Source organism: Ahaetulla prasina, chromosome 3, assembly GCF_028640845.1.
Source record: "Ahaetulla prasina isolate Xishuangbanna chromosome 3, ASM2864084v1, whole genome shotgun sequence".
NCBI classification, from domain to species: domain Eukaryota; kingdom Metazoa; phylum Chordata; class Lepidosauria; order Squamata; family Colubridae; genus Ahaetulla; species Ahaetulla prasina.
This window is the reverse complement of record NC_080541.1, coordinates 83571314-83596357: the sequence shown is the minus strand read 5'-3', so window position 1 is coordinate 83596357 and position 25044 is coordinate 83571314. Positions and strand designations below refer to the sequence as shown.

The 25044-nt window shown below is 40.7% G+C and overlaps 1 protein-coding gene across 4 annotated transcripts in view; it reads right to left on the bottom strand.

Moving 5' to 3' along the window:
- The window catches only part of SLC22A23 (solute carrier family 22 member 23), a 130907-nt gene that overhangs the window by 11676 nt on the left and 94187 nt on the right, over positions 1-25044 (bottom strand). For 2 of the 4 annotated variants that reach the window (XM_058175627.1, XM_058175629.1), the window contains 7 exons: positions 23516-23684; positions 22495-22622; positions 17746-17868; positions 12025-12127; positions 7501-7733; positions 1275-1307; positions 82-205 (listed from right to left, as the gene is read on the bottom strand). In XM_058175627.1, coding sequence (XP_058031610.1) covers positions 82-205; positions 1275-1307; positions 7501-7733; positions 12025-12127; positions 17746-17868; positions 22495-22622; positions 23516-23684 — 913 coding nt within the window. The remainder of the gene's footprint in view (positions 1-81; positions 206-1274; positions 1308-7500; positions 7734-12024; positions 12128-17745; positions 17869-22494; positions 22623-23515; positions 23685-25044) is intronic. The other 2 variants (XM_058175628.1, XM_058175632.1) reach the window with 1 other exon arrangement.

Below are 25044 nucleotides of genomic sequence, written 5' to 3'. Positions count from 1 at the left end.
GCTGATCAGAGGATCAGAGTCTATATAAGGATGGAAATTCAAAACCTGTTTTCTTCCTAGAACGAACTCTAAATGAAATACCTTATTACTGTTGGGGTGATCTCTGCACAGAAGAATACACTCAGACTTCCAACTGCGTGCGATGAAAACATCCCCACGATGGAAAACGCAATGGAGAATTTGTCCTTTACGGTGTCACTCATACCTGTTTAGAAACATGCAAATATGTCATTTGCATTACAGCTCTCAAGGACTGACAGCTCCCTGTTCAAAGTGCCCCTCTACCAACTACAATATTGGCTCTTGTACATATTTAGGAGAGTGTAATGAAGAGGAAGTGTAAGGCAACATGAGGGCTATTATGCACGTTCGTTTGCCTTTGTGAATTGGTGTCTTTGAATCAGTGTTGACTGCTGATGACTGCATGGACTCATTCCTGCAGTTTTCTTGGCAAGGTTTTGGAAGTGGCTTGCCGTTGCCTTCTTCCCAGGCTTGAGAAGGTATGACTGGCCCAAGGTCATCCAGCTGGCTTTGTGCCTAAGGTAGGATTATAACTCACAATGTCCTGGTTTCTACACCAGCATCTTAACCATGACACCAAACTGGCTGTCTTATCTCTCATCGGAACTATGGAGAGATAAACCTGCCTTTACCATGCATGGCACTGAAAATAAAAGTGATTCCCCACCCATTCTTATGCAATTATAATTAGTCAAAAAAGCGAAAAATCAGGACATAGTTACACATGCAGGTAAAATATGCCTTTGGGCTCAAAAAATAGAAATTCCCGTGCCATTAAAATCAAGGATGTGCAAATTTAGGAGGTAGAGCTGCCCAAGGATGTGCTCCCAAAAGGAGACACAGCCAGGAGAAAGTCTAAACTTGATTCAATTAAATTTACATTCGATTAAAGTTAATTATGTATTAATATTACGGATATTGTAGTTATTCCCCATATGTTTGATGTTTTTGTCCATTTTGTTACCTGAAATGTTGTGGGAGCTTTGGGGGAGTGCCTTGACCAACAACATTTCTTCCTTCATTCACACCCGATTTAAAAGCATGCTTGTTGGGGAAGTTAAAACACAATAACAATAGATCTTAAATGGAACCAATGGACAAATCAATGCTGAAATAAGGGGGAGATGTGAGTGAAATAGGATTTCCTCAAAGTTGGCTAACAGTGCTTAAAATAGTTGAAATGTACCCAGAGAGAAAGAAAGTTCATTAACATTAAATAAATCCATATTCTAAAACTGATCTGGAAACTATACCTGAATCTGGAAGTTGACTGTATTTTCCTATCACTGGATTCCGAACGATAAGATGATTAAAACATAGAAAACAGAAAAAGAGAAAAGAATTTATGAAGAAAAACACACATCCAATAGCAATTGTTTTGAAAAGCTACAAGGCAGAATTGCTCCTCTAACTACCCCAGCACATTTGTTGTTTAATGATTTGATAAAGTGGAAATATATTCTTTTCCCAGACGGCCTGCCCTGCCGTTTAATCTCCAATTCTCAATAAAAAGAGAGAATTCTAATGAGATGATAACAATGAACTGCATAATGGTGAAGGATTCAACAAAAAGCTTTTATATTGATAATGTAGGGAAAATAGAGAGAGAATACTAAACAGAAACAATTTGGTATTAAAAAACCAAACTCTGAGATTTTAGACAAGTTTTACTGGAAGGGGCCTCCCACAAAATCCAGTTATTGTAAATCTTAGGACTCAACGCTTCTTGAATGCCTTCAGGTGGAAACCTGATTTCCACTTCTTTTCCTGTTTCTCAAGACATCTTTGGGTTATTTCAATATTATTTTATGCAACATTATATATGTTATATACAGATAGGTAACGTGTACAGATATATTATATTACATATCGCTATGTAATATAACCAGATATAAAATTTTACAGAGCTGCTCTGCTGTCGTTTGCATTTATATGAAGATAACATTTCCTTGGAGTTAAGCTTGACCTGTGTGTCTACATGGATAATACCTATGCAGTTGAGAAAAAGAATGGAAGTTATTTGTTACTGTCTTCTTCCAAAGAAATGTTTCCCAGTCTTCCCTACAGGCCGAGATTCTCTAATGTTCTTCCTTCTTCCTTCCATGTAGGAAATGTCTACAATCCTGCTTAGCTTCCAAATCTGGAAAAATAATCCTTATCAGTGGTGGGATTCTGCCGATTCTAGGTGGTTCGGCCGAACCGTTTGTTAAATTGCTGGCTCGCCCTGCCCCTTGCCCCTCCCCTCCCCATCACTACTTACTGGCCTCGCAGCACACCAAACAGAACCGTTTGTTAAATTGCTGGCTCACCCCACCCCTCGCCCTGCCCAGCCCCACGGCACAAGCCCCGATCAAGTCGTTTCCCAGGCCAGCCCTCCCAGCCTTTCTGCCACCGCGGAAAGTCCCGGTTGAGTGCTGACTCCTGAGCCAGCCTAGGCTGCCGCCACTGCACTGCCGCCACTTCCATCTCCGGCCTTGCCTGGCTAGCTCTGCCGCCGCTGCATCTCCATCGCACATGGTGCTCACGGCCTAGCTAGCTAGCTGTCCCCCCCGGGCTTGCCTGTCCTGCTTTGCCACCAGCACCGCAGCTCCATTTCTGTGCTTCCTGGAGCTTCCCGCTTACCTCTGAATGCCGGCTGAGAAGCTTCATGGCCATGCTAGCTGGGAGAGCACTCTCTCCCCCCGTCCGGGAACTGCACGGCCATGTGGTTCCCACTCAGGGGGGAGAGAGCGCTCTCCCAGCTAGCACGGCCCCACTGGTAGGACACTTGCCCCACTGGTCAGGAGGCTGCTCACCTGCCTGGCCAGTGTCAGAAGAGAGGGAGGCAGAAAAGTTCAGCCAAGTCTTCTCCTCCTTCTCGGCCTCAAGCAAACAGGCACACACACCTCATGGCACAGGGATCTTCTGCAAGGAGACGGTGCGTGCCCACGCACCGTCTCCTCACAGAAGATCCCGGCGCTGTGAGATGTGTGCATGTTCAGGCTGAGAAGGAGACAACTTGCCTGAACTTTTCCTGTCTTGGAAGCTGCTCTTAAGTAGCAAGGACAGGCTGTGGCAGCTGCCTTCCGAGCAGCTTGGACCGGCCCGAAAAACAGGGCAGTGACAGCGGCGACAGGCCAGGAGAACGGCGGGACATGTCAGGACAGCGCCAGCCTGAAGCTCGTCAGCAGGCTGTCCTCCTGGTCGGGTCTGGCCGCTAGTGACACTGGCACTGGCACCAGCAGGCAATGGGGTGAAGATCAGGATAGGACTTCTGGCAGGCAATGGGGTGCATGTTCCTGACCGGTGGGGCAAGTGTCCTACCAGTGGGGCCGTGCTAGCTGGGAGAGCGCTCTCTCCCCCATGGCCAGGAACATATTCAAATAATTTAACAACCGGTTCAGTGGCCATAGCTAGGTGGTCATGTGACTGAGTGGTGTGGCCAATGATGTCACTCACAGTAAGGTGCCGCCCAGGTTGACCACGCCCACCCAGTCACATGGCCACCTAGCCATGCCCACAGAACCAGTTGTTAAATTATTTGAATCCCACCACTGATCTTTATCCATCTGCTAAGAGCTGTATGTGGTAAGTTCAAAGTTTGATGTAGGCATAACTCATGTGCAAATTCTGCTAGAATATGCCTTCCAAAAGCCTGATGCCATATTTCATTATATCTGTCATCGACAGAATCACCTGATCATAACAATCTCAGAGGTGTTACTAAAAGGCAGACAAGGCCAACATTAATTTAGGCTTTGAAAAGAGAAAATGGTATTGGACTAAAAGTAGAGGTTAAAGGTGAATCTGGGTCACTATGATCTGCTAATGGTTAGTTATAGGTGAGAGTTTTGTGGAATCTTGTGATCTCAGCATCTGCTCTTCTCAGTCAAATTCAAATTAACACAAAAAGAGTTGAGATGTTTTCCACTGAAAGTAGCTTAATCTTTAAATCCCAGGATAGTTCTGGCAGAAATGGAAATGTGCCATCAGCCAATGTTTTCTTTCTCCCCAATCTCTGAATTTTTCCAGACTAGACACAGACTAGAAAATGAATCTTGCAGAGATCCAAGATTTGGCTATATATGTGATGCAATCTAAATTGTGCAACTGACCTACAGAAAATGATAATCTTGAATAAAAAAAGAGATGTTTATAACTAGCAGCTTGCATGACATAAAACCATAATTACACAAGGCACAACTATCAGTTTATACTTTGCTCTTTCTCTCAGAAGGAAGCATTTGGAATCTGTCAGCACACTGCATGAGCCTTCTAGCTAGTGGGATATCAGTATATTGGCTTGTAAGTATCCAGAGGTCCTAGCCTGCATAGAGTAGTTTGCCATACCTGGGGTAAAACTGGCATTTGTGGTACCCTGATCAAAATGTCTAAACCAACATTGGGCCGCGGTGTGGCTCAGGCTGTAAGATAGCCTGTTATTAAACACAGCTGCCTGCAATTACTGCAGGCTTGAGTCCCACCAGGCCCAAGGTTGACTCAGCCTTCCATCCTTTAGGTAAAATGAGGACCCAGATTGTTGGGGGGGCAATAAGTTGACTTTGTATATAAATATACAAATAGAATGAGACTATTGCCTTACACAATGTAAGCCGCCCTGAGTCTTAGGAGAAGGGCGGGATATAAATGTAAATAAAAATAAAAATAAATAAAAAATTAAAAAAATTGTGATATATAAGGGTAGAGATGAAGTATTTGGTAATAGGCATTGTGATGGGAGGAATGAAAGGCTATTAAAAGAAGTAAAAAATGGCTACATATTAGAACTTGCTTCTGCTTTGCTATATGTGAGAATAGGGTAGAGCAAGGGAAACACAATGTAAATTGAATGCAGTGGAAATAGGTTTCTTAGCATACATGCAAAAGAAGAAGAGATTGAGTCAGGGTTGAGTGGGTGGTGACTGAATGTGTATTCAGTGAATGTTGATGGTTTGGCCATGTAGAGAATGCAAATCAAATCACAAAAGAAATATATAAAGTGTGAATGGATTGAGGGGAAAATGAAGCCAAAGAAATGGAGTTCAGAAAAGAGAGGTGAGAAATTTCAGGAGCAAAAGGTAATGTATGAAGAAGTGAATGGATATGGTAGAAGTGAAGAATCTTTGCAAAATAGGAAGATATGGAGGAATGCAGGGAATGGTGTCGAAGTACAATAAGTTAACTATGCTTCCCTTTCTTTTCATTTTCTTCATAGTTTTAATGTGTGTTGTTCAATAATTCATACTCTTTTTTCCCTCCTGAGCTTTCCATAATGGTGCTTTCCCCAAAGGGTAAGATATATACGAAAGGCTCTGTAATTGCAAATGTGCTTGCATAGGAAGCAAATGGAGAAATCAGAAGGACTAAAAGGTTTGTTTTGTCACAATGAGCCCCAGTTTACCTGTTATTCACATTCCAAAGGTATTCGAATTTTCTGCCTTTAATTATAACATCTAATGCTGGTTATAGTGTGACTTCCTTTGTAGCGTATGGATAACTGCCTCAGTAATACAAGATAAGGGAACTGGAGACTTGATACAGGTAATCCTTGTTTAGTCACCACATTGGAGCTGGCAACCTGGTTGTTAGGTGAAGCGGTTGATAAGTGAAACCGTAACTGTGCTTATGAGGTTGCTTCTGTTTTCCTTTGCTTTGCTGACTTGCAGAGGTTGTAAATGCTAGATTGTTCATTAAGTCACTTTTCCATCCCTGACATAACTGCAAACAATCACTGAATGAGGTAGTTATTAAAAGAGGATTACCTGCAGTGGAAGTTATATAGCAAAACAGCAAGGATGGCACAAGACTAGTTAGTGTCTGAGGCACATTACCAAACACAGTAGCCAGTCAGATGCAAGGCATTCTTTACTTCAACACACAAGCAATGGGCTAGCATCCTCCACACAACTGATGGCTAACACTGACTTGAAGGATCTAAGGTAAACTGCATAGCACACAGCACTTTGAACATCTTGCTGTTTTGCTCACTCCTTTCTCCAGCATCTGTCACCAGAGTCAGCTGCTTCACTTTGCTTAATGACAGAGCCCTCTATAGCCTTGCTAGAAGTTAAATTGGGAAGATGGGCAACAAAAAGACAAGGTAGTATACAGAGACTATATTAAGCTTTGGAAAAAGAAAGGTCTAAACAAATGTACACATTTGCATTGTTCCTTCTCCCCCCACTTTTATTCATAATCAGGGCTTCTAATTGCCCATTGTGATAGTTCTCTTATCTTTCTACCTACAGCTAAGTGTTGTGTCTGCGCCTCCCCCCCCCCCCCGACCCGGGCCTGTTGCCAGAAAGTGACTTGGACAGTGAGGGGGAAGGGCCATCAGGATTTACCTCGGGAGCACCGGCTTGCCTGGCTCAGCTCCAGGAGCCAGAAACAGGCCAGGTGGAAGAGATAACGAGGCCTCCATCCCCTGACTCTTCTCCCCTCCCCCCCGCCATGCCTGCAAACCCAGCTGACGGCAATCAGGCTTGGTTTCGTAGGCAGGAGAGGAGGGAACAACAGAAGCAAGGGTGGGGCAGGCCTAGGAAGTGCTGAGTCATGGAGCCACACCCCACAGGATATAAAAGGCAGTCAGAGCTGCTGTGTCTTTTTGTAACAGGAAAATCCACTGATTAAGAGCTGAAGTTTGTTTCTAGGTGACTCACCAGCGTCGTGGAAGATAATGGAGGCTCTTGGCAGACGCTGGCTATTCTGCTGCCAGAGCTAATAGTGACGGCTAATTAAGCCATCATTCGGACAGAGGCGAGGGAGGACAGAACATAAGGGTAGTAATAAACCAGAAGTAATTCTACCTAACTAAGGGTACTAATAAATCAGAAATCCTGTGGTAATCTGAAAGTCAGGGCCCAGTGAATCTTGTTGTGGCCCACCAGCAGTCAGCAGATCTGGCAGCAGAGTCGGACAGTGAGGAGGTTGGGGAGGAACATGGGCCAGTCCTGGGGAAAGCTCGGATGAGGACTCTGCATTGAAGGCAGAGAGGGAGATAGACTGCAGTGAGGCAGAGGAACCGCTGGAGGCCATTCCCAGTGTGTGCATGTGCAGAGCTGCCAGAAGACAAGAACAACTCAGAAAGCAGGGTTGGCTTGGGAGTAAAGCCATACCTTGGAGGTAATTGGCCCCTCGCATAGGAAACACAAGAGGAGCGAACGAGGAATGGGCTTTTGCAGGAAACAATTCGTTCATTCGTTCGTTTCAAGGGTGGAAAGTTCTGTTTGTGACTCTAAGAGACTCTGTGCCAAGTTTTGGCTTACACTGCGTTTGGAAACAAGTTACGTGGCAGCTTGCCAAGTGAGATAAGGTGTGTTGACAAACATTCCTTAGAAAAACTGTTGGACAAGCCTTGCTGATTGTGAATGAAAGTAATTCACAGTCGTGTAAATAAAAGAGGTTTTACCGGGACCAAGACTCTGCTTCCTGCTTTTTAAGGAAGCCTAAGTCAGAACATATCTGAACTAAGCTTTGCAAAAGTTCAATGCTGACACTCACAGTTGAGAAGGCCCAGTTGTAAAAGAGAAGCCAGAGCAGTGAGGATCATGAAGAGCAGGAGACCCCCTCTTCTTCCGAGAAAACCAACCACTGGGCACATAGCCAGGCAGGACACCAGAGTGATGCTGGCCATGGTGTAATAGTCTGCATAAAAATTGTTGGTAAAGGACATCATATCTTCATGACCCATCATACTCTTTGCAAAGCAGTGGTGTATTCCATATCCAGTCAGCCTGTGGGAGACAACATGAGACAAATAACAGGAACCATCCCTTTTATGACTGCACAGGAAATGATTATTTAGGATTATCAGGTGGGATTTAGCCCAATCCCAAAGAAATAGGTTTCCTTTTTAAGCGTCATGGGGGGAGGGAGGATTTCTCCCATTTGCTTGGATATATAGGACCAAATTTAGCTTTATCATACCCGTCTTGTTCTAGAACCAACTAGGAGAGCTTGGTATGTGGACTTCTACATGCCAAGACTTGACCCGCAAGCTACAGTGCCATGCAGTTCAAACTCCCTACATGAGAAGGCTCTCTGCTGTGGAAAAAGACACAGTCGCAATAACCAACCAACCTGCTACAAGAAAACTATACATGAATGCACTCCCAAAGATTTGCTTGGATTAATGATGGAACGGTAATTCTGCGCAATGTATCTATATTGAGCAAAATTATTGTTTCATCATGAATCTAAGCAAATCTTGGCATGGAGCAGCTGCAATTTGCAATTAGAAGTACCTGGTAGGAATCTTTTTTTTTAATCTTTAGTGTCTAACATCTGCTGGTATTAAATACCCAAATCTGTGAAAACTCATATTAAAATATAAATATTCTAAGACACGCTTATGTTAGGCAGATAAAGTGAACTGCATTATTTGCATAATCTACTGTATTCTTCCTTAGCTAGGGAAAGAACAAGGAACAGTGTAGAATAAAGAAATGACATCCTTGCCCATAAGAAACGAGCTGCTTTTTTCAACATTATTTCACCGATCATGGCCCAAATCTTGGAAGCCAATGTTCACAACCAAGAAGGACTACAAACTTGCTTTTATTTATTTTTTTAAAAAAGCAGAGTTTTTGGCCAATAAAGAATTCTATTCTATTCTATTCTATTCTATTCTATTCTATTCTATTCTATTCTATTCTATTCTATTCTATTCTATTCTATTCTATTCTATTCATAACGAATTCTCTGTTCAATACTAAACTAAAAGACATTTTTCTACTCTAGCAAAGAACTGCAGAGTCGAAAGGCTAACAAGTCATGTACAATTAGATGATGCAGAATCTTATTTCATTTCATAGTTCACAGTTTGCCTTTCCCACAATGAACAATTTACATTAGATTAGCGCATCAGTTAACACAATCAAAAGAGCAATAAATATTTGGATAATTTTATTTTTGTTAAAGAATTGTTTCCTACAGGAGCCTGATAAATTACCCCACAGTCTCTACCCAGTACAGGTAGTCCTCGACTTATGATCAAAATTGAGCCCAAAATTTCTGTTCTTAAGTGAGAAAGTTGTTAAGTGAGTTTTTGCCCCATTTTATAATTTTTTTTGCTACATTTGTTAAGTGAATCACTGCAGTTGTTAAGTTAGTAAGACGGTTGTTAAGCGAATCTGGTTCCCCATTGCCTTTGCTTGTCAGAAGGTCGCAAAAGGGGATCACATGACTCCAGGACACTGCAACTGTCATAAATATGAGTTAGTTGCCAAGCAACTGAATTTTGACCACATGGCCATGGGGATGCTGCGTAAGTATGACAAATCATCATAAATCATAAATAACTTTTTTCAGTATCATCGTAACTTTGAACAGTCACTAAATGAATTGTTGTAAGTTGAGAACTACTTGTTTAGATGATGCCTGAAATCAGGGTTGATATCTCCATAGACACCCCTTGTTCAAACACCCCAGGCAGTTGGATGTTTGAAAAAAGACTCTGTATTTAAGGTACCGCTGAGTGATATGAGATCTGCATCAGGCATGTTGGTAGAACATTTAATGCCGCAGTAACCAAACTATGAACATGCGTATGCAATCATTCCTGATATGGGTCCTAAAGAACTTTTACCATCCTCACTATTTAGATAAATAGATGCCTTCCATAAAAATATTATGCCAGGGGGCAACCTGTCTCCAAAGTCAACCTTCCAACACCAAATCAAACTGCCAATGCTGCTTTTTTAGTTGTTGTTTGTTGTTACAGTCATTCAGAGTGATATTGTTAAGAAAAAAATCATGCAACAAACAAAACCAGTTTATTTTGAGGGGCCCAGGGCAGTGGTGAAATGCTACCGGTTCGCACCAGTTCAGGCAAACCGGTAGTGATAAAAACTACCAGTTTGGGCAAATTGGTACCAGTTCCTCTGAACCAGTATTTCTGACGATCAGCTGTGTCGCGCAATTTAAAATCGCAAGAAAGCAGGAAATCCTGCTTTCTAGTGAATCTAAATCGCGCAGCACAGCTGATCCCGCCCCCGCTGTTCTACTTACCTTCCCAAGCCTCCTTTTGGTGCACATTGCACATGTACAGCGCACGTTTGGCACACAGCTCGCATCCATGGCCAGCAAACCAGTGGCAAACCGGTTCAGATTGCACCACTGGGTCAGAAGTATCTTCGAGTCAGTCATGACTCCTGGTGACTGCCTGAACTAATACCTCCAATGTTCTCGACAAGATTTCGGAAGTGGTTGCTATTGCCTGCTTCTTAGGGCTGAGAGAGAGTGCCTGGCCCAAGGTTATCCAGTTGGCTTTATGTCCAAGGAGGGACTAGAATGCACCATCTCCTGATTTCTAACTGGGTGCTTTTAACCACCACACTGAACTGGCTCTCATAATCCATTCAATAGCATGCATTTATGATGCTATTTAAATTTAATCCAGAGAATGGCGGATGACTTTAAGAAAAATTCGCTTTTAGGAAAAATAAATGAGCTTTGTTGTAATTTTATTTATCAGCTTAGATACTTTCAGTTATCAATGAAACATCTACAAATACAATTTGTTTTAGCTGATTTGTCTCCTTTGTTAGATGGTCATATTTTGTTAGATGGTCATATAATGAGATTTCAATGAACTTTGCAGTAAAGATTATGGGACCTTAATACTGCTAATGGAGTCACTGAAAAAGTTTCAAGATGAAACTAGCAAACAAATAAGCATACACGTATTTGTATCAGCAGGACAGAAGGCAGAGTAATTTTGTGACTGCTATTGTTAAACAGCTGGAATTAGAAATCTTTGCCAAACTCTTTAAATCACTCAGGGAGTTATTAGTCATAGTTGTCTCAAAGGTACTTTTTCAAAAAACAACTGGACTGTTTTTTCCATGTATACCTTTGGCCAGTTTTCCTTAGTCTTTGTCTCATCTCAACTAGAATCATAGGAAAACCCAAGGCAGGAAAAGCTACTCTCATGGAATAGATGGCAAAACACATAGCAGTTAAAAAAAAATTCTGCTGCAACATGCCTCTTGACAATAGTAAGAGTATCAATTCTGGTGTGTAATATACATGCAATGCTTTGGCCCCTTGTATAGCAGGGTCTCCAACCCTCAGACTGTGGATTGGTACTGGCCACCGCATGCGAGAAACCGGGCCGCGTAAACAAGCGAAGCCCCATCCATGGGATGCAGACCATGCCCCCTCCGGTCTACGAAAAAATCTCTCTCTACAGAACCAGTCCCTTGGGAGCAAAGATTGTAGAGAAAAGGCAGGCAGATTATTATTATTTTCATTAAAGATGAAACTCAGACAACTGAACATTTAAAAATGTATCATAAATACCATTGACTAATGCTAATGGTTGTTACAGGTTGCTGACAGTGTCCTAGGTATCAACCAAGTATCTTCTTAAAATAATAATATATATATAATATATAAAGTAAAATAATAATAAAGTGGGACTTTTGAATACAGACGGATTGTCATTTGGAACACAACACGCCAGAAACCACAGTTGTCGAAAACCAAAACGTACAATTTATTGACATCACGGTACCAGGAGATGCCAGAGTCGAAGAAAAAGAACTGGAAAAAATCACAAAATATCGTGACCTGGTCATTGAAACTACAAGATTATGGATGAAACATGTAACAGTGATACCCATTCTCATCGTGCACTTGGTACCATGTCCAAGAATTTTATAAAATACATCAACAAATAGCAGCTTCCTGCAATAACAGGAACTGCAAAAAAACTGCGCTACTTGGAACATCGTACATCTTAAGAAGGTACTTGTTGATGCCTAGGACACTGGCAGCAACCTGTATCAACCATTAGCACCAGTCAGTGGTTTTTGTGATGCATTTTTGAATGTTCATTTGACTGAGTTTCATGTTTAATGAATGAAGTAAATAATAATAATAATTATTATTATTATTCAAAAAAAAGTCTAACATCCAAGCTACAGGAGTTGCTGGTGCTAAGAGGTAAAACGTTTTCCCTATTTTTCTCATTGCTATGGAGATGCTCTTGACAATCCTTCTGGGAGGCACGTTCATACTTACGAATTGATGCAGAGCACAACAATGTTTTTCCACAGGTTCCTTGTTCCCACCACTTTAACAATGCAGACTTTTTTTGGTCTCCTGGCAAGCTCTTTCTCTAGTTCTGAAACAAAAGCAACATTTCATTATTTAAAAGGTAGGCATTTGAGAACGAGGCAGATCAAACCAGTGGAAAGAAGGAAGTTCTAATTAAAGCTCCTTATCCCTTCCCCCCCCCCCACAAGATTCCGTTAGACAGTGAATTGTGTTTAAATTGCACACGCTATGGTTTCTGAGGTTTGGGAACCATGCAACAGAAAAAAGAAAATAATACGCCCCCCCTAATCTTGATCTCATTTCTGAATTAATAATTAATTAAACCTATTCCTTTTTTCTTTTTCGAGTTATCAAAGCCTTGGAGAGTTTTACGATTAGATTAATGAGGCGTAAATTTCAAGATTATGTTGTGATTTCCACAACCACAGCTGGGAGTAGATAAAATTAAAGAATTCTTAACCCAGTCACTTATTCAATTACCAGAAAGGAATAGATCTCATATGCTCACAAAAATGTTACTCCTGATTTCTTATTTCAACTTGGTATAGTATTGGCAATATAGAATCTATCTGTTATTCCCTTCTGTTCTGCCCATCCTTGGATTAAATGTTCTACCTTGTCTTCAGAGAGTTGTTAACCCTATTAAAAATGAAGGAAGCCACAAAAATGTTTTGAAATGGACACGGATTTAGAACTGGAGCAGGCTTATAAAGACAGTCAATTACCTCGCTGCCTTCGACAAATTAGAAATGCCAGCAGTTGACCAGGCAGAGTAGGGAGGATGGGGTTTTTAAAAATATGTATTTGTTACTAATTTGAAGATGAGAACCGCTGGGCTACTGAAAATGTTCTGAGGTTTAGCATTTCTTCTAAGTTTTATTTGCAAGGCTCTGTTCTTAGATACTATATAGTCACTGTGTTGAACTACCTGATATTAATGTGTCCAGTCAAGCTGCAATTAATATTCATTGAATACAGAAGGAATAACTGAATAATACAATACTCTGAGACTGTGATGTTGTCTGGGGGGGAAAAAACTGTGTAGAAGAATTATTTGGATCTACGTATTGGGAATTGATAATTCCTTCCTCTCTCTCCTTTCACAATCAAGAATACAAAGAGATCCAACTTTCGTACCAGGTAGTAGCAATAGCAATAATAGTACTTAAGACTTATATACTGCTTCACAGTGCTTTACAGCCCATGGGTGAAATGCTCCCGGTTCAGACCAGATCGCCTGATCTGGTAGTGATGGTGGCAGGTGGTTCGGAGAACCGGTAGCAAAAATCCCTGCCCCCGCCCCCCATGCTCAGCTGAGCCGGGTGATCATTAGAGGTTTTTTTTTTTACTTTTAAAAGCATTTTTTCTTTGGCCAAAAAAATGCTTTTAAAAGTTAAAAAAAAAGCCTCTGATGATCACGTGGCTCAGCTGGGATTGTCAGAGGCTTTTAAAAGCATTTTTTCTATAATCTCTTCGGCTGAAGAGGTTGTAGAAAAAATGCTTTTAAAAGGCCCCTCTGACGATCCCAAGCTGAGTTGCCTGATCGTCAGAGGCTTTTTTTTTCTTTTAAAGGCAAAAAAAATGCTTTTAAAAGAAAAGAAAAACCTCTTACGATCAGGCAACTCAGCTGGGATCGTCAGAGGAGCCTTTTAAAAGCATTTTATAATGCTTTCGGCAGAAGAGGTTGTAGAAAAAATGCTTTTAAAAGTAAAAAAAAAAAAAGTTGGCCACGCCCACCCAGTCACATTACACCACCCCACCAAGCCATGCCCACAGAACCGGTAGTGACAAATTTTACATTTCACCACTGCTACAGCCCTCTCTAAGCTATTTACAGAGTCAGTATATTGCCCCAACAATCTGGGTCCTCATTTTACTGACTGGTCAGTATCGAACTCCTGGCATTTGGCAGAATTAGCCTGTAATATTGCATTCTAACCATTGTGCCACCATGGCTCTTATCTCGAAAGTACAGATAAATAACCACCTGAATTAGCACAGGAACCATAAAAGCACTAACAGACAATTAGATTTCAGTGTCCACCAAGCCATATTCTCAAACAATAGAAGAAGAAGGAGGTAAAACCTTCTTGATATTTATATTTTGAAATAGGATTTTTCCATTTATTATTCTAGTGTGCTTTTTTCATATCTAATTCATGTGCTTTTTTCATATCTAATTCATATCTAGTTCTAACTGAACAATTTGACATCTTTTTTCTATTTTATCATTGTTAGTCTGACCCTATATAGAAAAATGGCTTTATTAAAAAATTTTTAAATAAAAATATCAGCTTTAAGAAGACTTCTGTGTAGCTTTAAAACTTCTACGACCAAGCCATAGATACCGGTAATTGCTTTGGCATGCCCGTAGATTTATTTCCCCATTCCCTTGAATCTTTGTAATCTTTGTAAAGTTCAAGAATTCTTGAATTAATGAAACATCTCTCAAGCAGAGAAAATCCCATGAAGAAAAGACCAAAAGAGAAAAAAAAGATTTTTCAATTCATCTTCTTGTAAACATTACTGACTTTCTTAGATATCACAGATAAGATAGGGTTGAGTCAACAAAACTATCAGACAGAAGGCCATTGCAGAACTGGTTTTTCTTGGTTTTTTAAAAGCTATGTTTGTGGATATATGCACTTGAAAAAACTGAAATACCTGTTAGGTTACCTGTAGGTTTTCAGTGTGATGGTCCTTCACAGAAGCTTTTGTGAAAAGGAACAAGGATCTGTAACTTTATTTTCAGAGGGGTTGGACCAGTGGTGAAATGTAAAATTTGTTACTACCGGTTCTATGAGCATGGCTTGGTGGTGGTGGTGGTAATGTGACTGGGTGGGCGTGGCCAACTCTTTTTTTAACTTTTAAAAGCATTTTTTTCTACAACATCTTCAGCCGAAGAAAAAATGCTTTTAAAAGTAAAAAAACAAAAACAAAAAAACCCACTTCTGATGATCGCGCGGCTCAGCTGGGCATGGGGTGGGCAGGGATTTTTGCTACCGAACCATGCACCGCCATTGCTACCAGATTGGGTGATCCGGTCCAAACCAGGAGCATTTCACCCCTGGGTTGGACATTGATGATTTTCTGATTAGGCTTATCAAGAGGCTGCTGGAAAAAACATTATGGAGAGCCAGTTTGGACTAGTGGCTGAGCACTAGGCTAGAAAGCAAGACACCATGAGTTCAAGACCTGCCTTGGCCCTGAGTGTCTTTGAGCCAGTCACTCACACTCAGCCCAACTCACCTCAAAGGGTTGAGGTTATGGGGAAAACAGGAGAAGGAAGGCGTGTTGGATACCTTGAATTATTTGTTAAAAAATAAAAATAAAGGTGGGATATAAAACAAACACGGCAAAATTCATCATCTAATCAATGCACAAACAACATAATGACTTCTTCCAAAAGGTACCTGCATTCTTTTCATGGAATGAAAAGCAAGAAGAAGCAAGCTTTTCTGAAAATTACCTTTCTATTTATACTTCCACAACATAAAGGGTAGATTGCCAGTTCTGGTTCTGGTTCAACACATGAACAAACAAGCACTATAAAATCTAGCAGGCAAGAAGTTGTATAATACCTCTGTCACAATAAACAATAAAATGTGACCAGCAACTTTACGTAGACATCATATCGCTGTAATAAACAGCAACTTGGGACCACACTAAACAAAAAGAGATCCCAGCCAATGATAAAGAAATGTAGCCAGAAATTGCTTAAATTAGAACCTTTTCCAAGCCCTCTCCTGTATGTTTGAGGTATATCTGAATTAGGCAATTTGCTCATAGAGGTCACACTGTTGCTATTTTAGGGCTAAATCTACTATTCATAATTGCTAAATTGCTAAATCTACTATTGCATAATAAAAAGAGGGCTGTGAAAATATCTACAGACCCCTCATATCCTGGACATAAATTGTTTCAACTTCTATCTTCAAAACGACGCTATAGAGCACTCCACACCATAACAACTAGACACAAGGACAGTTTTTCCCTGAATGCCATCATTCTGCTTAACAACTAATTTCCACAACACTGTCAAATAATTTACTAAGACTGTATTACTATTCTTCTTCTCTTCTCTTACTAGTATCTTCCCATTTATTACTATAACCATGTCGCTTGTATCTTTTAATTTACCGTATATACTCGAATATAAGCCGATCCGAGTATAAGCCGAGGTCCCCAATTTTACCCCAAAAACTGGGGTAAACTGGGGACTCGAGTATAAGCCGAGGGTGGGAAATGAGGCACCTACCGGTTGGGGAAAGCCTCCCTCCCTCAGCTGAGAAGGCTGGCGGCTCCCCCGCCCTGCCCTCTCACTGCACCGGCAGGGCTTCCGTCCGGTAAAATGTGAAAAAAAGAAGAAAAAAAAACTCGAGTATAAGCCGTATATACTCGAGTATAAGCCGAGGGGCTTAAAAAAAAAAAACCTCGAGTATAAGCCGTATAGACCCGAGTATAAGCCGAGGGGACGTTTTTCAGCACAAAAAACGTGCTGAAAAACTCGGCTTATACTCGAGTATATACGGTATATTGTTTTTATTTGTTTCCTAGTACGATTTGATAGCTTATTAGTAACCTTGACTATCACTAAGTGTTGTATCTTTTTATTCTTGATGAATGTATTTTATTCTCCTTATGTACGCTGAGAGCATAAAAACCAAAGACAAATTCCTTGTGTGTCCAATCACACTTGGCCAATAAAGAATTCTATTCTATTCTATTTGACATCTACACACAAAAAGCAAACCTCCCTGATCTCCTTCCTGCCTTCCCATCCATGCATCCTCCAGATCTGCTCTGGATAGTGCTCCCAAACATTTAGAGAATATTTGGGAGGTGTTCAATAGTGAATGGGAAGATGGAGAATCTGAACTGCCCATGTTGCCCATTCTGTTGCCAAAGGGATACAATCTTCATTGAGTTCCCTCTCAAAATACAGGTAGTCCTCGATTTATAACAGTTCATTTAGTGACTGTTCAAATTTACAATGGCAGTGAAAGAAGTGACTTATGACCATTTTTCACATTTACAACCCTTGCAGCATCCCCATGGTCATGTGATTAAAATTTGGATGCTTGTCTCATATTGATGACAGTTGCAGTGTCCCAGGGTCCTTTGATCAGCTTTTGCAACCTTTTCACAAGTAAGGTCAATGTGGAAGCCACATTCACTTAACAAAGGTGCTACTAATTTAACAAGTGCAGTGATTCACATATCAACTGTGGCAAGAAAGGTTGTAAAAGGGGGGGAAATCCATTTAACAAATGTTTCGCTTAGCCACAGAAATTTTGGGCTCAACTGTGGTCGTAAGTCTGTCTCACTTTGCGCCTGACAGCTATGCCACGAGATCGGCAGTCGGATAGGAAATATCCATCATTAAGTCTTCAAACTGAAAGCAACACAGCTTTCCACACATGAAATTAGTGTGACACAAGAAAGACTCCACTACAGCTTTATCTCGAATATACAAAGAACAGTATCATGTAACTATATTTCCCACTGAATTCCCTTTTCCACAAGCGTATTTTAAAATGGAAGTGTGCATTCAAATATTTGATTTGTAGAGCAATCTGTAGCTCATCCATGAACTAATCGTATGAGCCCGCTAATCCCAGTCTCTGCTTCTCCATGAGTTAGTTGTATGGAACTTCTGTGTCTGGCAGCCTGCTCATACATTACCTCCAGCTTGGCTGCTTCCCATATCCCCCATCTGGCACTTTCTGACAACAAAGCCATTAGAGCTCCATGACATGCTGTCCTTTTCTTCACTTCCTGACAGAGCTGTGGGCAACCACCTGTGGCCTGTGAGAAGGAGCCAATCAAACAGGTAAAGGAAGCACGGTTTGACTGACAATATCAGGAAACAAAAACAGCATTCCCTTAGTCGAAGTCACAGTCTAGCAAAAGAAAATTAAAAGCACTGTACGTTTCCCTAAATAAACCACATCCGTGTAAAGGATTTTCTTTCCTAGGAGCCATGACCTTCCAGTTCAGTTAATTTATTGTCCTCAACATATAGAACATTCATGCGTGCATAAACTAGGCTGACTTACAGGCAGCCAAGCTCATTTACAAGAAGGGATCATCCTTATCGCCCTTCTGCAGAGTTTTACTATTTAATGACTAATGAAGTAGGTGTATACACTGCACAGGTCTCTCAAAGTGTACTTGGGGAAAGATTTTGTGCCCTTTTTCACAAATAAAATAAAAATGGAAATTTAACATGTACTCAATACACCTATTTTCCTTCCATTTTCCAGAAAAAAAACACAAAGCACCAAATATTGGCTCGTTCAACCCAGGTTGTGCTTTTAACAACTACACACATGCAAACAGAAACAAAGGCTCTGTAGGAGGCCCATTTTTGCAATACTGGATAGAAGTGGAAGAATGGCTTTTATAGAGTCAGGACTCTCATAGGTAGCAAGCATGATAAAACAGACCTGCAAGGCCAGCATACAAGCTTCAGCTAACAAAAGGCTGATAAACAATCATCCAGGAAACTGCAAAGTCATGGACTGGATTTAACATAGCTAGTTATTTTAATGTTATCTATACTGCTGCAACTTCCTTAATCTATGTCTGCAATAACAAAGGCTAAGAAAACAGTCGTATTGAAAAACAGATCTAACTCTAAAGATCATTTGTATAGCCAGAAAAATATATAAAAACTTGCGAATTTTCATCTCTGGAGCAAAATACCGGGAAAAATACACCATATTTCACTTAATCCTTCAGGGAAAGATTGAAGGCAAACGAGGTCCAGGCAGAAGAAGAACATCATGGCTTCAAAATATAAGGGACTGGTTTGGACAAAATTCAACAGCACTTTTTCGTACGGCTATTGATAAAAATAGGATCACCAACATGATTGGCCATGTCTGCTAACGGATATGGCACAGAAAGAAGGAGCAAAACACAGCAGTTCCGGCATTCAGATGTCAGATCATCTGGAACATCATAAATGTCACTTTGCTGCGTAAAAAAGGGCATTATATGCATATAATAAATAAGGCTAACATAGAGATGCTCTAGGGCAGAAGTGTGGAACTACAACCCCTTTATGATTTGTGGACTTCAACTCCCAGAATTCCTGAGCCAGCCATGCTGAGAGTTGAAGTCCACAGGTAATAAAAGTGCTTTTCTTCCTCTTGCTATAGAGCCGTGATGGCAAAACTATGGCACGTGTGCGGAGCCATCTCTGTGGGCCTGCGAGCCAACGCCCAGGTCAGCTCCATTGTGCATGCCCGCGCACCTCCCGCTGGCCAGCTGATTTTTAGGTCTCTGCCGGGAGACGCATGTGCATGCGCGGGGGGATCACGCATGCATGGGTGGGGGATGGGGGCATGCGGTGGCCCCCCCCGCCGGCAACCTGTTTTTGGTTCCAAGAGGCTTCAGGGAGGCTTCCAAAAACAGGGGTCACACGCTCATGTGTGGGGGAGCGCAGGGGGGGGTCACACAGGTGGGGGGGATGGGGGGATTGCATTATGGGTGTCAGCATACGCGTGCTTTCGGCACCCGAGGAAAAAACAGGTTCGCCATCACTGCTATAAGGTATACATTTACTATCGAGAACTGATATCTCCTTATTGGTTCAGAAACATTATCCAAATACACTCAGCACAAAACACTCTACTTATTACATTTAGGAGAGTCCATTGTGTATTTACTTTTATTCTAAAGCAGCCAATGGTAATGTTCCCTTTTGTAGACATCCCTTTTATAGACATCCAGCTGGTCATTTGATTCAGAAGCATCCTTCTCCCAAAATCCAATTCAAGGCAGCACACAAAATGTGAATTAAAGGGAACACAAGGGTCAAATTAAAATAGAGAACAAGACCATTTAAGTGACAAGTGCTGTTCTATATTTCACAGTACGGAACAAAATATCAAGCTGAGATACATATGGCATTTGGTGGGAAGGAAATGAAAGTATATATGATAGGGAGGTTTGGACAAGATGATGCTTCTTCTATTGTAATTCTTGAATCTGCTATACACATTTCAGTTTGAATAATCAGAGACCAAGTAACTTTCTAGGATAAATGAACATTATAGTCAATGAATTCTAAAATTCTGCCGTGAAAAAATGAACAAAGTTACCATCTGCAGTTGTCCAAATATTTGGCCACCATCTTGAGCAAACTACCCATTGCCACAAAATTATATTCCTAGTTTGTTTGTTCTCTTGTCTCTGGCTTTTTAAGATATTTTTTCCTAATGGTTGTTCTCTCAGTACTTTAATTAACTTAGGAAAAATGAGAGACATTTTCTGTAAAATCCATTGTGAAAGTGTGTTTTCATGATATATTTGTCCTTGACAAACTCATGTGCACACAGGAAAGCACTTAACATATGGACTTTTGAGATAGTTTAAAGAAAAAAAGTGTTGTGATAAGGACAAAAAGGAGAGAGAGGGAGACAGAGACGAAAAAGAACACCAACTGATTTGGTACAGCTACAGAAACAGATGTGTCCTGTTTTCTAATGTTACCTAAACAAAGCTTGCAAGAGGTAAGATAGTGGTATATCTAATGTTGTGTGCATAGATAGTTTAAGCCTTTAGACCTGTGAAGCTGTTGATTGTTCTTTCTTGGAAGTAATGTACACAGCTCATTTAGGTTATATTAAGGATTAAAGGTAGTCCTCAACTTACAACAGTTCATTTAATGACAGTTCAAAGTTACCGCAATGTTGAAAAAATAATTTATGACTATTTTTCACATTGACAACCACTGCAACATCCCCATGGTCACATGATCAAAATTCAGACGCTTCGCAACTGACTCATATTTATGATGGTTGCAAAGTTCCGGGGTCAAGTCAGGGGTGAAATGCTCCCGGTTCAGACCAGATCGCCCGATCCAGTAGCGATGGTGACGGGTGGTTCGGAGAACTGGTAGCAAAAATCCCTGGCCCCGCCCCCTGCCTCTGCTGAGCCGCACCTTCAACAGAAGTTTTTTTTTACTTTTAAAGCAGTTTTTCTTCAGCTGAAAACATGCCTTTAAAAGTAAAAAAAAATCCTTTGATGATCCCGCGGCTCAGCTGAGATTGTCAGAACCCTTTAAATTCTTTTTTTTAACAACCTCTTCAGCTGAAGAGGTTGTTAAAAAAAAGGGTTTTAAAAGGCTCCTCTGGCGATCCCAGCTGAGTTCCTCATCACCAGAACCTTAAAAAACATGCTTTCTACAAGCTCTTCAGTCGAAGAATTTGTAGAAAACCTCCTTTTAAGAGGTTCTGGGCTGCGATGAAGCACTTACCTATTACTGCTCCTTTCTGGCTGGGAAAGAAATGCTTTACATCAGTCGCATCAGCTAGCAACTAAATCTGCCTGCCTATAATCCATCTCCTCTGTGAGCAACTGCTTTGCTGGCTGAGGAACTCTGGGAGTTGAAGTCCACAAACCTTAAAGTTACTAAGGTTGGAGACCCCTGATCTAAAACATATAAATAAAATAAAATAATAAAATAAAATATTTGTGCAGCTTTCTGAGATTTGGTGTGTTTCTGTAGTGTTTCACTCTAACTACACAAACACACAAAATCTCACAAAGCTGTATGTGGCATTTTGTGTGTGTGTGTGTGTGTGTGTATATCAGTTATGCTGTGTTATGTTGTGTGTGTGTAAAGTGTGAAAGTTGGTTTTTGAGCTTTTTGTGGCTGTGTGAAGTTCCTGCATGTTGCAGGGACCATTTTGGGTGAAGTGCAGCTGCTTTTACATTGTGTGTGAGTCAGTTGTGTTGTGTTGTGTGTGTGTAAAGTGTGAAAGTTGGTTTTTGGTACCTCTTATTGCTTTGTATACTTTGTTTATTATTTTTATTATTTATTGTTATTGGCCATGCCCACCCAGTCATCTGACCACCAAGCCATGCCCACCAATTAAGCCAAGCCCACAGAACCGGTAGGGAAAATTTTTAGATTTCACCCCTGGGTCAAGTGATCACCTTTTGTGACCTTCTGACAAGCAAAGTCAATGGGGAGACCAGATTCACTTAACAAACGTCTTACTAAGTTAACAACTGCAGTGATTCCCTTAACAAGTGTGGCAAGAAAGGTCATAAAACGGGGCAAAATTAACATCTGTCTCGCTTACCAACAGAAATTTTGGACTCCAATGTGGTCATAAGTCAAGGACTACCTGTTATTCCAAAATAATTTAATTCTTAGTATCAATGAAATATAATTTCCCCCTATTTAGATATGGAACTTAATTGAGGGGCAAAAATTTCTCCCATGAACCAAATAATTCTTTTCTCCATTTTGTTGGTTAAATAACCCAAAGGAAAATAGCACAAGTTTGGTATTCTATTTTTTTCCCCAAAGCAAAATTGCAATTTTTAATCCACAATCTATAAAACCATCTTTGTGTACTTTCACTGTCCACTTCCCATGGTGGACTTTTGCAACCTTGTGACAAGTTCACTTACCAGTCATCACTCCCTTAATATCACACTCTGTGCTCATCCTATTCCTGTGAGTCAGACGAAGGATGAGCTTCTTTGCAGCTTCAAACTGCTGTGTGGCCATCAGCCAGCGAAGAGATTCTGGGAAAATACTTCAAAGAGGGAGAATGTGTTAGTGAAGATTCTTAAAGGGTCACCAGACTTTTTAAAAAAAGTTTTTAATAGTGTCTTCTTTTTCTGTCTGCCTGTATTTTGTTTTCTTTTTTTAATTGAATTATGAGTAATAAATATTATCAAGTAGTTAAATTAACCCAAATCCAAGATGCATTGAGAAAAAAGACACTAAATGCTAAATAAAAATACTAAATAGATACTAAATTAAAAAATCTACTAAAAAGTAAGTAGAGAAACAGGTGCTATACATGTACTTACCATACATTAAAGTATTATTCTATTGTGATCTACTGTTATTGAGATAAACCATAAAAATATGGTTGATAGATATATGGTTCCTGTCTCTCTGATGTCTCATTAATTTAACTTTGCCTGTGATTTAAAGACCACAGCTGGAAGAAAAATGGCAGAGGAAAGAAGATGGCACTCTAACTCCTCCCACTATTTCTCTCAATTTCCATATAAAGAGTATGTGGTATTTCCATATAAAGAGTGGTGGTATTCAACATTTTTTACTACTGGTCCTGTGGGCGTGGCTTGGTGGGCGTGGCTTGGCATGGCTTGGTGGGCATGGCAGGGGAAGGATACTGTAAAATCTCCATTCCCACCCCACTCCAGGGGAAGGTTACTGTAAAATCCCCATTTCCTCCCAATCAGTTGGGACTCGGGAGGCAGAGAATAGATGGGTGTGGGGCCAGTCAGAGGTGGTATTTACCGGTTCTCCGAACTACTCCAAATTTCTGCTGAATACTACCTCTGGTGTCATGGAAATTTATGATCAAACACCTTCTTTCTCTCTTAGCATTTAGCTCCAAACATTCGCCTGTTACTAATGAACCTCTTCTGAAAGTAAAGAATCGCAGATACTTACAACCAGTACAGTAACATCAGCAGGAAAGGGCAGATGATCACGGCTTGGAGAATTTGCCAGTCCTTGCAGAGGGCAGCCAACCCTGGCATCAGGAACTGTCCTGCCATTGCTACAAAGCTTGCTATCATTGTGATCATGAAACGTTGGTTAGGAGGGCAGAGCTCTATCCCTGAAAAATATAAAGAATATTTTTGAGAGCAATGGCAATCAAAAAGGAAAAGGACAAAATCTTCGCAACAGTCACTCTCAGGTGCTTATTAAAATAACTTTACATTCAGAGAGGATAATTTCTATTTGAAATATTCTACACCACAAATTTTATCTTAGGGCGTAAGCGAAAACTATAAAGTTACTCAGCTGCTGCTCTAAACCTCTCTCAGAGTGACAGTCTGCATTTTACAATTTATTTGCTTGAGTACAGGTGTAAAAAGGAAAAGGGGCCACCCAAGCACCCGCTAGCTGGACACTGTAAAAGATGACATGGAGATGACCATGGCAGATCTGAAGGAGGCAGTGCAAGACAGGGGGCAAGGAGAGTGGTGATCCATAGAGTGGCAGATGGTCAGCCATGACTGAATGTCAGCGTTGATGATGGTAACAGGTGTTAGTAATAGTTAAGGCTGCATTTTATATTCTGTGAATCACATCAAAACCAGTTAGACTTGACTTAACCAAGAGTCACTGTTTTCAATCAAATTAATTATAATCATCTTTTTTTTTTTACATTTATATCCCGCCCTTCTCCGAAGACTCAGGGCGGCTTACAGTGTGTAAGGCAATAGTCTCATTCTATTTGTATATTTACAAAGTCAACTTATTGCCCCCCCAACAATCTGGGTCCTCATTTTACCTACCTTATAAAGGATGGAAGGCTGAGTCAACCTTGGGCCTGGTGGGATTCGAGCCTGCAGTAATTGCAGGCTGCTGTGTTTTAATAACAGGCTATCTTACAGCCTGAGCCACCATGGCCCTTGGATCCAGACTATCTTTATCACTGGAAAAAAGTAACATTTGTTTTTGGTTTTTAATAGCCAGCACAGATACCACATATTTGCTTGGCATCATAAGATACCTAATCCCATTTGAACATCCAAGAAAATTGTTAGTGGTGTGAATATTTCACTGTCAACAAGTAAACATTTGGATGTGCCATAGTTCACCAAATTAAATGGCACCTAACGTATTTAGAAAATATTTCTACTCTGTGTTTTGGAAACACAGTTGGAGGCATTATTTTGCTCTAGATCTTATCAGTCAGACTGTGTTGAAAGAGAACACTGGCTTTTAAAAAAACAATTGTTTCCAGTTCAAAATATTGATAGTTCTTGTAAGCTCAACTGTTATTCAGTTTGGCTGCACTGTATTTATTCTTCCCAAAAGAGAGAAAAAATCTACAAATATAATATATGCACAGTTGTTTCTGCTATCAGCAGGGAACAACAAGAAAGAGCTGTATTGTCCATTCTGCTTATAATAAGATCCACGTAAATGGTCTTGGATGGAAAAGATTGCTCACAAATGCTGCAGTG